Source organism: Colletotrichum spaethianum (assembly GCF_022836535.1).
Source record: "Colletotrichum spaethianum MAFF 239500 DNA, contig05, whole genome shotgun sequence".
Classification (NCBI taxonomy): domain Eukaryota; kingdom Fungi; phylum Ascomycota; class Sordariomycetes; order Glomerellales; family Glomerellaceae; genus Colletotrichum; species Colletotrichum spaethianum.
This window is the reverse complement of record NW_026054775.1, coordinates 1,380,602-1,395,003: the sequence shown is the minus strand read 5'-3', so window position 1 is coordinate 1,395,003 and position 14,402 is coordinate 1,380,602. Positions and strand designations below refer to the sequence as shown.

The following is a 14,402-nucleotide window of genomic DNA, read 5'->3' as shown; positions in this document are numbered from 1 at the left end:
TTGTTGCGCTGTCCAAAGTAAACCCGGCGGTGGACGCAGACATCCTGCTGGCGAATTGCTCGACATGGTCATCGTGCTCGCCCGCTTGAGAGACATCTCACAATGGCGGGGCGGAGGCCGATTCCTCGACCGAAATGGCGGGGTACACATAAAGACGTCCAATCCAGTGCTCATCGCTTGTGGTGTTCTCCAAGCAGTTGGAGAACCCGTCATCCCCAAGGATGATCTACTGCCACATCCGGCAAGTCCATGCGGTTCAAGACCGTTACTGGCTGCGGCCACCATCGGCGCTTAATTAGCAACCCACGCGGGTTCGGCGCGGGAGTGGGAGAATGGGGTCCGGGGGGCTTGGATGGCGCGAGCTTTTGCACAGGATTTATGCCAACTCTTACAATAGTGTGTGAGGTAGTACCTATTGCCCAAACAAAACGTGTGTTGCATGTGCCACCGAGCTTGTGTGCAGACTTGATACAGCAATTTTCGATCTCACCAAGTGTTCTCGATCACGGTTTGACATTGGAGCCGTGCGTGAGCCACCAAAGATTGATCTGCAGAGGAAGGGTAGTAGTAAGATTAAGCTCCTTTCCAACTGCACCCCATTCATCTGACCTCAGACAATAGATAAGCTGTTAAGATTGTCTGCTCATCACGGCATGGAACGGACCCGCTGGCATCTCCCGCACACTCAGGTTTACAGGCGAGTAATGCAAGGTTTTAACTCTTTCCAGGGTCCGGAACGATGCAGGGCGAAAACAAGTGAATTCAGAGTGTGTTGTGCATGGCCGCTTAGCCAAGCTGGAGGCCTTCCGCAAGTAGCACACCTCGGCAATCGAGACCCAAGGAATTCTCAGAACGGCTCAGCAGTGATGCGACGATCAGAGGGACAGGTTCCGCGATCCGGGAACCGACGGGCATCGGCTAGCCGAGCGGGTGTCGAGGCCCACATGGTAATATAAAAGGAGTGCAGCCGATGGCCGTGAGAGACAAGGTCGGCCTTGCGTCCAGTGACGGGCCGCTTGGTAAAGTGATAAAAATGGCCGACAGAGATTCCCCTCTCACAAGTTTCGCCTTCAGTGTGTTTGTTTGAGGGGAATACCAATGACGGCGACATGTTACGGGGCTGCGAGTGGCTCTGCAGCAACAACCTACGGGCTACGACAGCCGAGGCATCGATCGAGTTGCTGCCGCTGACCATTGACGAAATAACAATCGGCAGCGGGACCGTGCTTCGTCGTCCGTTGTGCGGCAAACAGACTTCGGATCGCGGCAAGCCGTCGTAGCCTCAGAGGCATCGTCCAGCGATCCCGGGTGACCAATGGTTCTGCACGACCGTCGCTCGCCTCGGCGTGACTCGATCTACATTGGCAAACCGCACGGCCGGGCGAGCCAGGGGTTGACGCAAAAGTCTGAGGCTACACGGAGTAAGGTAGGGGGTCCTTGGACGAGGGGACCAACTAGGTAGACCAAGAATCCAAGGGTTTTATGGATGCACGATGCGACGATACAACAGGTTTCCTGCTCACATCATTTGGCCTGGATTGGGACTTGACAGTCCATGTGGATAGCGTCAGACGGCAAAGAAGACAGCGGAGACACGGCCGAGACGAGACCAAGCCGTTCATCCTCTGGAGATCGGGTTGTGGCCATCCGCAACTCAGCGGATCCCAGAGGGTGCGGCGCTCGCCGTGATGCTGGAGACGCGCCATGAGGTGGCTTGCGTGGACAGCGTGACATCGCAAGTCCTGGGGGCAGACTCGACGATTGTCTAGACTTTTTGCACATCAGACGAGTGGGGGGAAGCTCAGCCCCAAACGCGGGTAAGCAGGGCTGATGCCATTTGGCTTTAGGGCTCCCCGCTGCGTGCGTCCTGCGGTGTGTGCTACCCATACGCAGAGAAGGCAGCGTCTCATGCCCGCAAACTGGGGGAAACGCAGACGAAGGTTCGGATTGAGGTCAGTGTCGATGCTTGTTTCTGAACACGTTCGCGGCGATGCGATGCGGAGAACCTGTTGGTCGGGTAGTGACGCGTGGCGGAAGAAGAAGTTTGGCCGCATAGAGCTTAATGTGGCCGCATCTTGGTTTCGATGGCGCGTCCCTCTCGCAGTATCTACGGTAACTACAAGATGCCACAGGGTGAAAAGTGCGTCGAGGCGAGGGCTTAAGCTATTCGGACGACATGGCCAAGACGGCAGTTGAAAAGAAAAGCGGAGGACGGAGAAAGGGGCCCCGGACGACGAGGGTGGGGTTGAGAACGGCACGTCATTGGACCGGAATTGAATGGACCACCGCCTGGGCCGGCAGAGAATTCACGGCGAGGGAGAGGCAACGCCGGGGGTGGGAGGCAGTGACCGCCAGCGGCGAGACTCACCCGTGGAAGGCGCGACAGAAGTGAAGCTGTCTTGTCCCAGAGCCAGCGGTGGAAGTCACGGCAGTGCGTGCGTGACGTGTGACGGTCTCCTGGGACAACTGGGAAGTGCAGTGTAGTGTGCCATCGTAGGAAGGAACGAGGACCGGCCAGACCGGCACGATCTCTTTCTCCCTCCCTCCCTGCAGTCCTATCAGAGACGGGGACCGACCTGCAGATACATACCTATTTTGGGAAAGACCCCATCCAGGGTACTCCCTTCTGAAACGCACCAATTTATCTGATGTCGTGATGGCTCGGGGGATCTCCATCCAGTTCGGTCTGGCTTTCGCTCCATCACCAACATGAGTTTCCACAGAATATGATTCTGTTCCTTGATGGGTGGTTCCAACTGTTCTCAACGCGCCCGCTTCTCCAGACGACGAGATGGATACACGCCGATTGGGATGGGCGTGGAACCCCACTCTGCCAATTACCAGAAGCTTGCTGAGGCCCTGGCCCAGAATCACAAGCGAAATCCAAAGGGGGGTACGTACCTTGTCGGCCTGGATTGAGTGACGACACGTGGAGGATGCGCGAAAAGATAGGCAGGCACATACCACCTGCACCTACGTACGACTCACCTGCTGTGGTGGTCCACAGCACGTACGCAGTAATCATGCAGGCATTCGTCTCCCTCTCCCTGCATTGGCATTGACTCGGCGAGACGAACCCCGCAGAGGCCAGCAGTTGAGCAGATTCCCATCTCGACTCTGGTTGAATGATGGATAGAGTTCTGGCGGGCGCCTGGCGTTCGTGTTGGAATGTCGGATATTGTCCAGAACTAGGCTTAGAAGAGCACTGCAATGAGTGTTAGTGGCGATAGCGGAAAAGATGTATCCCCACTATGCCGTGGTACGGTGATACGGGACAGAGACTCCTGCAAGAATTTTTTTGGCCTATCTGAGTAAGTCCCGGGCTGTCGGCACAGGGCAGGCTAGCCGTGCATTTGACACGATACGAGACTCGAGCGAGACGACGACGTCGGGTTCGACCAGTCAAAATGTCAAGATGGGTCCTTCCTCTGCTTCGGACCGCTCCCTGTTTCTCTTTAGCCGTCGTCGTCTGCTGGACATTGATGCTCCCCTTCGGCAGCGTCACCCGAGCATCGATCAGTCTGAAATCTTCAGGCTCTGCAGATACGCATTCACTCTCCATCTTTTTGGTGCACTGTTTCGTGCCAGGCTGTGTCCATTGCTCGCTTGAGAAGGTGCACTTCCAGGCTCGTCTGGTCTCCAGAGACGGCGGGGAGGAAAGACCCCTTTTTCCATCTTTTTTTCCTTCTTCTTTGGGCATCATTGCTCACGCTGTCTCACCAGTCTTGTCCTGTCCGTTTTTTCGCTTGGCATCTCTGGTGGCAGGTCTCCTGCTTGATGCCAAGTCTGACAAGTCCAACAGGTCGTGTCGTGGATCAGCCAGCCCCAATGCCAGTATCGGCAGCGGCATCAGCATCGGTGTCCCGTCAGCAGCGGCGCCGAAGTCCATTCATCCCCCCCCCCCTTGTTGCCCCTGTGCCAAAGCAAAGCGTGTTGTTCCGCCGCCTCGCTACTGGGTAGCATCCGCACCAGAGACGATCGCGCGGCGGCCGGAAGCACCTCGCGCAGTAGCGTCGCTCCAGCGAGATGCGGACCAGACACGGAAGCCCGGAGTCTCACGGGGGCGAAGACTCGAGAGAAGATGCAACGTGGAGGTCCCTTGTCGCGGCGCAGAGTCCGCGAGGGAGCCAGTATGTACTTTGCAATTGGTGTACATAGGCCGCGTATCCACCGTGGGGGCATCGACAGACAGGGAAGAGGAACATGAACACCGGTCATAGACACGCCGCACAGGGTGGGAAATAGGAGGGAGGGGGCCACTCGACAGCGACTTTTGGGATTGCGAATCATTCAATTCCCCCATCGCAATTGTTCCTATGGCTCCCGTTTGGCCCCGGTTGCTTCTTCCGGGGTTTTTTCCCCTCCCTTGATGCACCAGGTATTAAAGACTCGCCCTGTGCCAAGTCTCATCCCACCTCTCGTCCGATGCCTTTCTCGAGGGTTGCAGCTTTTCGCCGTACATAATCACAAGCACGGAGCCGCCCCCTTTGGTTCGTATCGTATTGCGTGTGTTGCACTGCGCATACCTTGCTGTAATCGGATAGAATTCCAACCTTTTATTCGGCACCGAGCAATTCGTTTAGTCTGAGTCTCGATCTCTTAGCCTTTACGATATACCTCCACGCCCAGCTTAGTGCGCCTTATCTTAATTGGGCCCCCCTTCGGTATCGGCACGCGCAACGCTGCACACTGCACAGCCTGCCTACCATCCAACTTTTTTATTTTTTTCTTTCGGCGTTCTATACGTAACCAGACACTCCACCGCCATCCAAGTCGTGGCCTCCAGCCGCAGCCGCAGCAACAACAGCCGCATCGCCTTCGCCGCGCCGGCCCCCATCCGGAAGAAGAGCAAAAACAAGATAAAAATAAAATAAAGTACGAAAAACTAAAAACGACAAAAAAAAAAAAAAGGAACAGAAAAAAGATTCGTCATCCAACCAACGGAAACCCGTCAACACGAGAAGAAAAACGTTACCCAGTACTTCTCGCCAACCGTTCCTCTCCCGACTCATTCGATCCCAAGGCGGACAGACGACAGAAGATAGTCAGCAACTCCGTCTCTGCCACAATTCGACTTCTGACGTCGACTTCCTCTCGCTCTCGCACCTTGGCAACTCAGATCGATTATCGGAACTTTATTCAGCTCCTCCTCAAGAACCAACAAACCAACGGCCCATCCCCTGGAGGTATGTTCCTCGTCTGTCATTACGCCCCCAGGCCCCACGCCCTCTTTATCCGCTACTAGCTCATCCCTTCACTGCCAAAACCTTGACAAGCTCCCCTCCCCCTTTCGCCATGTTTCCTCCAGCCCAGACCCGAAAGACCTCATCTACCTGCTAGCCCTACCCACCCGCCGTCGTTTATCTCTTTGCATCGCGCCTAAACCTGCTGGCTCTTACCCCATTGTCCTAATCATTTCCAAACTGACATGATCTAGCTCAGTTTCCCAGCAGGAATCACTGAGCCATAGACCTAGTCAGAGCTTTTGAGCTTCCACGGCCCTCCCGCCTTTAAACCCCCTGATTCGACGCCCTCGATTTTCTGTCACCTAGGAACCACCTCGCGTTCGTTTCTACCTCTGTCGACCATTCTTTTCGCCGTCCCACTCACGATTCGATCAAGATAAGACTCGTTTCTCAATGACTTCGTAGTCGCCAATTGAAACATCCCAAGTCAACACTCTTTTACACAACTCACAATGCTTACTCCTCGGAGAGCCGTGGCGGTGGCCGCGTTCCTTCTGATCGTCTTCTACCTAATATCCTCCTCCCACGACACATCGGCTGTCGCGAACGCACCCGTCGCTGCCTCCGACCTTGACACGACACGCCCCAAAAAGTCCTCAAACACCCCTGCCTCGGCCGGCGATGAGATTAGGCCCTCTGCGCCCAAGGTTGCGACACAGAAGCCCATGATGGACATGTCCAAGATGTCGCTGTACGACAAGCTGGCATACCAATACCCCTACGACCCCGAGACGCGCTTCCCGGCCTACATCTGGCAGACGTGGAAGTGGACGCCCGCCGACCAAGAGTTCAACTTCCGCGAGCAGGAGGCTAGCTGGACCGAGCAGCACCCTGGGTTTGTCCACGAGGTCATCACCGACAAGATCGCCGTCAACCTGCTGCGCCTCCTTTACGCGTCCGTCCCGAGGTCCTCAAGGCCTACGACGCCCTTCCCCTACCCGTCCTCAAGGCGGACTTCTTCCGATACCTGATCCTGCTCGCGCGAGGTGGCATCTACTCCGACATTGATACCTACGCCATCCGCTCCGCTCTCGAGTGGATCCCCGAGCGCATCCCGCGAGAGAGCGTCGGTCTCGTTATTGGCATTGAGGCGGACCCTGACCGCCCTGACTGGAAGGATTGGTACAGTCGCCGCATCCAGTTCTGCCAGTGGACCATCCAGTCCAAGCCTGGCCACCCCGTCCTGCGTGACATTGTCGTCCGCATCACCGAGGAAACTCTGAAGCGAAACAAATCAGGCGAGCTGGGCAGCATCCTCGACAAGAACGTCGTCGAGTTCACTGGCCCCGCTGTCTGGACAGACACTATTTTCGACTACTTTAACGACCCCCGTTACTTTGACATGAAGAAATCCAAGGGCCTCATCGACTGGAGGAACTTCACGGGCATGGAGACGTCCAAGAAGGTGGGCGATGTTGTGGTACTCCCCATCACCAGCTTCAGCCCCGGCGTCCAACAAATGGGCGCCAAGGACTACGACGATCCCATGGCCTTTGTCAAACACGACTTTGAGGGTGAGCTTTGAAGAACCCGGTCTGCGTGTAACTTTGACTAATGCCTGCTAGGTACTTGGAAGCCCGAAGAGCTCCGCCACATTGGCGAGCAGAACGAAGACTCATAGACACTTTGTCGATGTACGATGGTGACGGTACGATTCTTCTTCGGCACATATCTTTTTAATATTTGCATCTCGGGCGGCGTCCTCACGCACATGTCACAGGTTGGGCATGTTTCAGAAATCCCGTTCCGACTCATCGAGTCGTCTTTGTTTGGCACCAATGGGAGGAATCACACACGAACCGCATACCTACGAAAACCGCAAGAGTATAGAGCTTTTTTGGCATAGAGAGAGTCTTGTTACATTATTTGACATACATACAGAAGAGGAAAGCCCCTCACGGACAGAGTTTGGAATGGAGTGACGAGGCCACATGCTGGTCTCGGAGGAGCTCGGAGTCTAGGCGGCGCGAGCGGTGGGATGGTGATCAGCTGCAGTTCCCGTTAGCATCGTGGTACATATACCCCAAAGCAGTTTGAAGGCAATGAAGCGATTCTGAAAGTTCATCTCTTGAAAGCCCTCGACCAGGAGTTGGCAGAGTTCACCCTCATCTTGCAATTGATTTCCCCCCGTTCGAGTCAGGGAGGACGTCCTTCGGCACCTTGCGCGGTATTCAATCGTTGCGTTGTGTTGCGTTGCCGACGCTTCCGACTTGAGGACAGAGTTCTGACACGATTGAATGCATGCCACGTCCTCGAAACTGGATGGGTGTGACACGGCGCGTCATCCTTTCACGGTGTTTCCCACCCGCGGCGCCTTTTTAAGGGAGTTGTTCCCTGTCGCGCAGCGGGTGCAACCCCGCACGGGTTCTCCGCATTTTGACATCTCAGCTGTAGGGGAGCTCCCTTCCCCCCCTCTGCCAAGGCGTGTACCCCGACTCGGTTCGGGGTGACGGGAGCTAAACGGCCAGACGCGGAGGCTCAGAGACATCGGTCACTTCAAGGCCAACCTCCCCACCCTCCCCCCTCTCGTCCTACCGGTGAGAGACCGAAACTTTGACGAGCAATTGCACAAAGAGCTCTCAAGCCGGAGGTTGAAACATTGAGAAGCGAGCCATGATAACATCACAGGGGACCAAATACCACCTACGTTTATCGGATTCGAAGTTTCGCGTTGCAGCTTGATTCACGTTGCGAGCCCCACGTCCCAAGCCGAGGTTGAGCGCGGGTGTATGACGATGTCTTCAATGGTCTGCACACGTCTAGCGACCGGCCTCACGGCGCGGAGGACCTCGGCGTGGACAAAGTGCCGGACAGCCGCTGGTGTGGTATCGCAGCGGAGGAAGCTCTCTTCCGGCTATGAAGGGTTGAGTTTCAGCCAGGGCCCGAGTGAGGTATGTTACTCCTCTGCCGGTGAGAAGCCTTTGAGGAGATGAGCCGAGCTCAACTGAGCATGTAACTTGCCACTGGAGCTTCTATAGACTCATTGCTTCACTTGATCTCACCGGCCCAACACCAACCCAAACATGCTGACACCCATCTAGCCCCCGCTCCTCACACAAACCATCCCGGAACACTTCTCCCAGATTGTCTCCCTGCACGGCGACCTCCCCGCCGTCATTGCGCGCGCGCCCACCGCCCTCACCTCCTCGCCAACCTCCACATCGGCCCCTCTGCCGCCGGCCTCAACCACGACCCTGACATACGCCTCACTCGATGCCCTCTCCAACACCCTCGCCTCGTCCCTCCGCGCCCTCGGCCTTCGCAAGGGTGACCGCCTCGCCGTGTCCCTCGGCAACGGCGCTGAGTTTGCTGCCCTGACCTACGCCGCCTTCAAGCTCGGCGTCGTGCTAGTCCCGCTGAACCCGGGGTTCAACGCGAAGCAGGTCGGCGCGGCGCTGCGGCACCTCGGCGTCGAGGTCCTCGTCATTGGCAAGGTCACGGACCTGCCGTACAAGCCGTGCCGTGGGCGAAGCAACCTCGACCTCCTACGGACGCTGGTACCAGATTTGGACAAGGGCAAGGTAGAGAGTGAGCAGGTGCCGAGCCTCAAGACCGTCGTGGTGCTGGACAACGCGGCCTCGCACCCGATGGTGGACTTCCCCGCGTTCAGGGCGCTGACGCCTTACGAGGCGTTGCTGGAGGGCTCAGACAGGCCTATTGTGCCGGACGCGCCGCTGGAACCGTCGGAGACGATCAACATTCAGTTCACGTCCGGGACGACGTCGCAGCCCAAGGCGGCGATGCTGACGCACACGGGCATCCTGAACAACGGCTACCTGATCGCCAAGCGGATGGGGCTCGTGCCGGGGGACAGGATCGTCGTGCCGCCGCCGCTTTTCCACTGCTTCGGGTGCGTGCTGGGGTACATGGCGACGGCGACGTCCGGGGCGGGGATCCTGTTCCCGAGCCCAGCGTTCGACCCGGCGGCGACGGTGAAGATGGTAGCGGATTACGATGCGACGGGGCTGTACGGGGTGTCGACCATGTTCGTGGCGGTGATGGAGGCGCTGGCGGCGGGAAATGTGGCGAGACCCGAGGACATGCCCAAGGGGCTGCGCAAGGGGATCGCGGCGGGGAGCTCGGTGCCCGAGAGCCTTATGCGGAGGCTGTACGAGACGCTGGGGCTGCGGGACCTGGTCATCTGCTACGGGATGACGGAGACGAGCCCCGTGAGCTGCATGACGGCGCCGGACGACGCGTTCGAGAAGCGGACGGGGAGCGTGGGGCGGGTGATGCCGCACACGGCCGTCAAGATTGTCGACCCGCTGGACAGGGGGCGGATCGTGCCGAGAGGGGAGAGGGGGGAACTGGCGGCGGCGGGGTACCTCGTGATGAAGGGGTACTGGGGCGACGAGGAGAAGACGAGGGAGGTCCGGCAGGCTGAGGAGGACGGGCGGGTGTGGATGTACTCGGGCGACGAAGCGTGCATGGACGAGGAGGGGTACGTCGAGATCACGGGGCGCATCAAAGACCTCATCATCCGCGCGGGGGAGAACATTCACCCGCTGGAGGTGGAGAACTGCCTGTTTCAGATGGACGGCGTCAAGGAGGCCGCCGTGGTGGGCGTGCCGGACGAGAAGCTCGGGGAGAGCGTCGCCGCCTTCGTCGTTGCGCGGAAGGGGTGGACCGTGGACGGGAAGGGGGACGGAGAAAAGGCCATCACGAAGGGGGAGATCCAGCAGTGGGTGCGGGAGCACTTGTCGAGCCATCTTGTGCCGAAGCATGTGTTTTGGGTCGACGAGTACCCCAAGACGCCGAGCGGGAAGATTCAAAAGTTCAAGCTGAGGGACATGGCCAAGGGGCTGCTCGAGGCAGAGGAGCAGTCATAAGGTGGGAGAGGGACTTGTGGAAAGTCGGCCTTGAAGGTGTGTGGAAACGATGTATCTCAGAGGTCGACTTGGAGTGAGACGAATGACATCCTGAGCGTTCTGATGAAAGCCGATGCATGAGCTTTGCAACATTGCCTAGAAACAGCATTATAGTTGAACTAGATTTTTTCATGCTGCCCTACACTTGCTTGTGGGACTTACGTCCATGAAATGGGTTTGCCGTTGCAGGAGACATCGACGAGGCTGGAAATGCGTGCACATATTTGACGCAACATTGTGTTCTTAATTGAAATATTTGGTAAACAATATACATTTCTAGGTTTGCGGCTAGAGAATGGGATAAAGCACTTACGTAGGGGGGTTGAACGATGCAGCCAAGATGGATCTGAATGGCAGTCGGCGTGAGACAAAGAGACAACTGTTGAACGCCGGTTCTCGTGTTTTGCTGTATCATGGAGAAAAAGGAGCGAGGTCATGATGCCGAGGAGCTTTCCGCAAATCTGTGTTCTAGGATGCATCATCGGATTCTCTGAGGGTTCGCTATCTAAATTGACAAGAACACGAATCTTCGCCTTCTCAACGGTCGACATATGCCCATCAACAAGAGGCGTAGGGGTAAGTCCCAGCGATAGAGGTGATTCGCGTAGCCGATGGACAACAAACAGGGTATCACTAGCTTATAGAAGGGCCCCTGCAAGCCACTTTAAAGGCGTCTGAATGGAATGGTCCCTCCGAACTCAAGTCGCCAGGTCATTTGGCTAGCAAGCATGTCACAACGGTAAACAATCAGGAGTGCCACGTAGAGATCACGGGAGCGAGCATTGGCTTCACATATCGATTACAACCGCTACGGCTAGTGCTCAACCTTGAGCGAAAAGTCGACATGCGGAACACCCTGGTGGATGGCGCTCGTTGAAAGGATGTCCACGTCTGCGCTCCAGTCAGCATTCCGGGCTCAACCCAGCTCAACAACACAAACCGCAGAGACTCACCATTGCACACGTAGTTCTCCACGTTGTCCAACGTCAACCCGCCCGAGACCTCGACCAAAAAGTGCTTCTTCCCCGCCCACTTCTCCTTCAGGCTCTTCGCGGCGACCTTGACGCCCTCGCCGGTGAAGTTGTCCAGCATCACAACGTCGGCGCCCGCCGCAATCGCCTCGTCCGCCTCCTCCTCGCTCTGCACCTCGACCTCGACCTTCAGGCTGAACCCGCCCACGCTCTTGGCCGCCTTGACGGCGTTGGTGATGCTCCCCTTGCTCCAGACGTGGTTGTCCTTGAGCATGATCATCGAGCTCAGGTCCATCCTGTGCGCGTCCGCGCCGCCGATGAGCATGCCGTACTTCTCCACCAGCCGAAACCCGGGCGTCGTCTTGCGCGTTCCGGCAAGGATGCCCGCATACCCCGCCGCGCGGAGGTTCACCAACATGCCCCTCGTCATGCTCGCCACACCCGAGCACCGCGCCAGGGTGTTCAGCGCCACCCGCTCACCCAGCAGGATCCCCCGCGTGGGGCCCGTGACGGTCGCGACGCGCATCTTGCCCTTGGGGGCGCCGCCGTGGCCGCGCAGCTCGACGTGCGACCCCTCCTTGACGTGCCACTCGACGGCGCAGCCGCACTGCGCAAAGACCTCGTCGACAAACGGCCGCCCCGCGACGATGCCGCCGGATTTCCCCCACAGCGTCGCCGTCCGCGGGTCGTTGCCGACGACGAAGCCGCCGTAATCGAAGGTGGGCGTGTCCTCGGCCAGCCAGGCGGTGACCTGGGTCTTCCAGCTGGGCGGGAGGAGGTGCTCCGGGGAGCCGTGCTCGAGCGGGACGTCTTCCATTACGATTTGCGGGGGAGGGGTCGGCTTGGTTCGCGTGTTTGTAGGTTTCGGTGTCGGATGGGCTACTTATGTAGTGTCGGTCCCAGAGAGAATTGGTCGCTGGAGGGTATTGACGGGAGGCACTGAAGGCAGTCCGCAGGTCGAGGCAGGAGGCTTTGTATGACAGGAAGCTTGCCGCCACGGTTTGGGGTTCGTTGACGTTGTCGCTGTTTCCGGCTTCCGTCGGTGCCGTCTTCTGCCGAATGGTGGGGGTGTTGGCTGTCGCAGCTGGGCGGGGTGTTTGGACAGCCGGGGCCAGCTGGCCTTTATGACTTGGCCTTTCTCCACTGAGTAAGTCCGGGCACCCCCATTTCGTACACCCCCTCATTTCGTACAGAAATTTCGCCACTACACATCCTACCTATACAAACAATATCACCAACACATCCAACTACAACATCAAATATTAATTATTTAAAAAATACTAGTATTATCACTATACCAAAATATACTAAACACAATATTCAACAAGCTCTATAGGATATTAAAGGTAAAATAAGCTTATAACAAGCATCTTATACCTAAGGAATACTTATAACAACTATCTCTTCACAAATAAAAAGCTATACGCCTAAAAGGGTATCTAGTGAACATCTACAGCAACTATCGCTTATACAAAAAAGCCACTTAGTTAACTAGGCCTTAACCCAAGGCACTCTTAGCCTTACTCTAACGCACACCCAACTACACGCTTTTACAGCCTAGATATTAGCTACTAGCAACAACACTAGACCCCTTAGTAAGCAATAAATAAAAGGGTTTTTAAAGTATAACCTATAGCTAAAAACATTAAAAGGTAAAACAATTAAAAGCCTATATATTAAGGCTATCACTAAAAAGATACTTAGAATATACTTTAACTTATATACTGGAAAGGGGCAGGGTTTTGCGTTTTCATTTTTCCTTTTATCAGCCTGCAGACACAATCACAGGCCTGATCAGACGTGACTAAGCAGGACCCTTCCAAGTACAAAAAAGGACTCTAGTCAGATACTATCACAGAGATCAGGATATCATTACAAAGCAGACAGACAAGCTTAACATCTTTAGATAGGCACTTAGACAAACATAAATGAATTCATTACTTTGATATCTAAATAATACGTATAATAAGTAACTATTACTTTGTTTCTTTAGGCCTAACTAGACCTCTAAGGTCTAGGAGAGTATCCTCCTCCAGAGATTATAACATATATATATATACTACTTAGTAATAAAAGTAAATCTAAATAAATTATAAAACGTAAAGAATATACTTTTCTGGTTTATTTATAGCCTTAATTAGGCTAAGGAGGACCTGAAAAAAGTAGTATCTTATAGTCTAAGCGTTAAAGTAATTACTTAAGGTAATTAGTTACTTTAAGTATACTTATAATAATACTAGGACCTTAGTGTTTAGTGTAGTTTATATATTAATTATTTACTTATTAGTTTCTTTTATCTTATATAGTTTTAATAGTGCTTTATAATAGAATTAAACTACTAATCTTTTTATTTTTTTATTTTAATTATATAATAAATCTAATATTAATACTTTAAAAATAGCTTTAATTAATAAAATATATTATTAAAAAAATATAAAAGAAATAATATTTTTAACCTAATTAGACTTAGTCCTAGATATAAAAGTAAACTTAACTTTAAAAAACTATAATAAATAAGACTTAAGAAAAATAGAATTCTTTAAAAAAACAAAAAAATAAATAATTAGTTATAATAATATAATATAGCTAAATAAACCTTTTATATAAGTAATCCTTTTATAAGTAAATACTAAGTAAACCTAATTAAAGAAAAAAGCCTATAAGATATAAAAGAAAAAAAAAATAATAAAATAAAAATAATACTTTTTATTAAAATTAATAAGCTAAAAAGCTCTTTTAGTATAAGTTATAAAATAATTATAACTATAAACTAAGCCTAGAACTTCTTAAAATCTTATTATTATATAAGCCTTAGTTTAATTAGGTTTAATATTATATTATTAATAAAGACTAAACGTTTTAGCGTTAATAAATTAGTAGTAATAGAAATTTAATGTTCTTTTAGGATTAGCTTAGACTTAATAAGTATCTTTTTTAAAAACTTAATTAAGGATATAATAAACTAATACTTTATAAAAATATATAAAATACTACTTTTAAGTCTAATTAGGTTAATAGATTAAGTAAAGTAGTAACTTTAAAGAGATTTTATATATAATACCTTAAGATTAATTTAAAGTAATTAATACTATTTATATTTCTTATAACTAGTTTACTAAGATATTAGTAATATATTTAAGCTAACCTTATTAATAATTAATATAAAGTAACTTAGAGGTTTAACTAATTAAGTTACTTTATTTACTAGTAAAGCTTTCTAGAGTTACTAAGGCCTTAACGATAATATAAACACTAAGTCTAAGACTAGTCCTAGGATTCCTAGCTTTAGAACTACTAAGAGAAGTAAAAGCAAAGAC

The 14,402-nt window shown here is 52.8% G+C and overlaps 2 protein-coding genes across 2 annotated transcripts; one reads left to right on the top strand and one right to left on the bottom strand.

Moving 5' to 3' along the window:
• Nucleotides 1-7,981: 7,981 nt before the first annotated feature.
• Nucleotides 7,982-10,075, top strand: ColSpa_02903 (acyl-CoA ligase SID4; the record flags this gene model as incomplete). Its single annotated transcript, XM_049269115.1, has 2 exons — nt 7,982-8,137; nt 8,288-10,075. The coding sequence occupies 2 exons, from the start codon at nt 7,982-7,984 to the stop codon at nt 10,073-10,075; spliced, it is 1,944 nt and encodes a 647-aa protein (XP_049125072.1).
• An 853-nt stretch (nt 10,076-10,928) lies between these two features.
• On the bottom strand, nt 10,929-11,902 carry ColSpa_02902 (nicotinate-nucleotide pyrophosphorylase [carboxylating]; the record flags this gene model as incomplete). The annotated part of the gene is made up of 2 exons (XM_049269114.1): nt 10,929-11,005; nt 11,068-11,902. 2 exons carry the CDS (start codon nt 11,900-11,902, stop codon nt 10,929-10,931), a joined length of 912 nt encoding a protein of 303 aa, XP_049125071.1.
• Between the last annotated feature and the right edge of the window lie 2,500 nt (nt 11,903-14,402).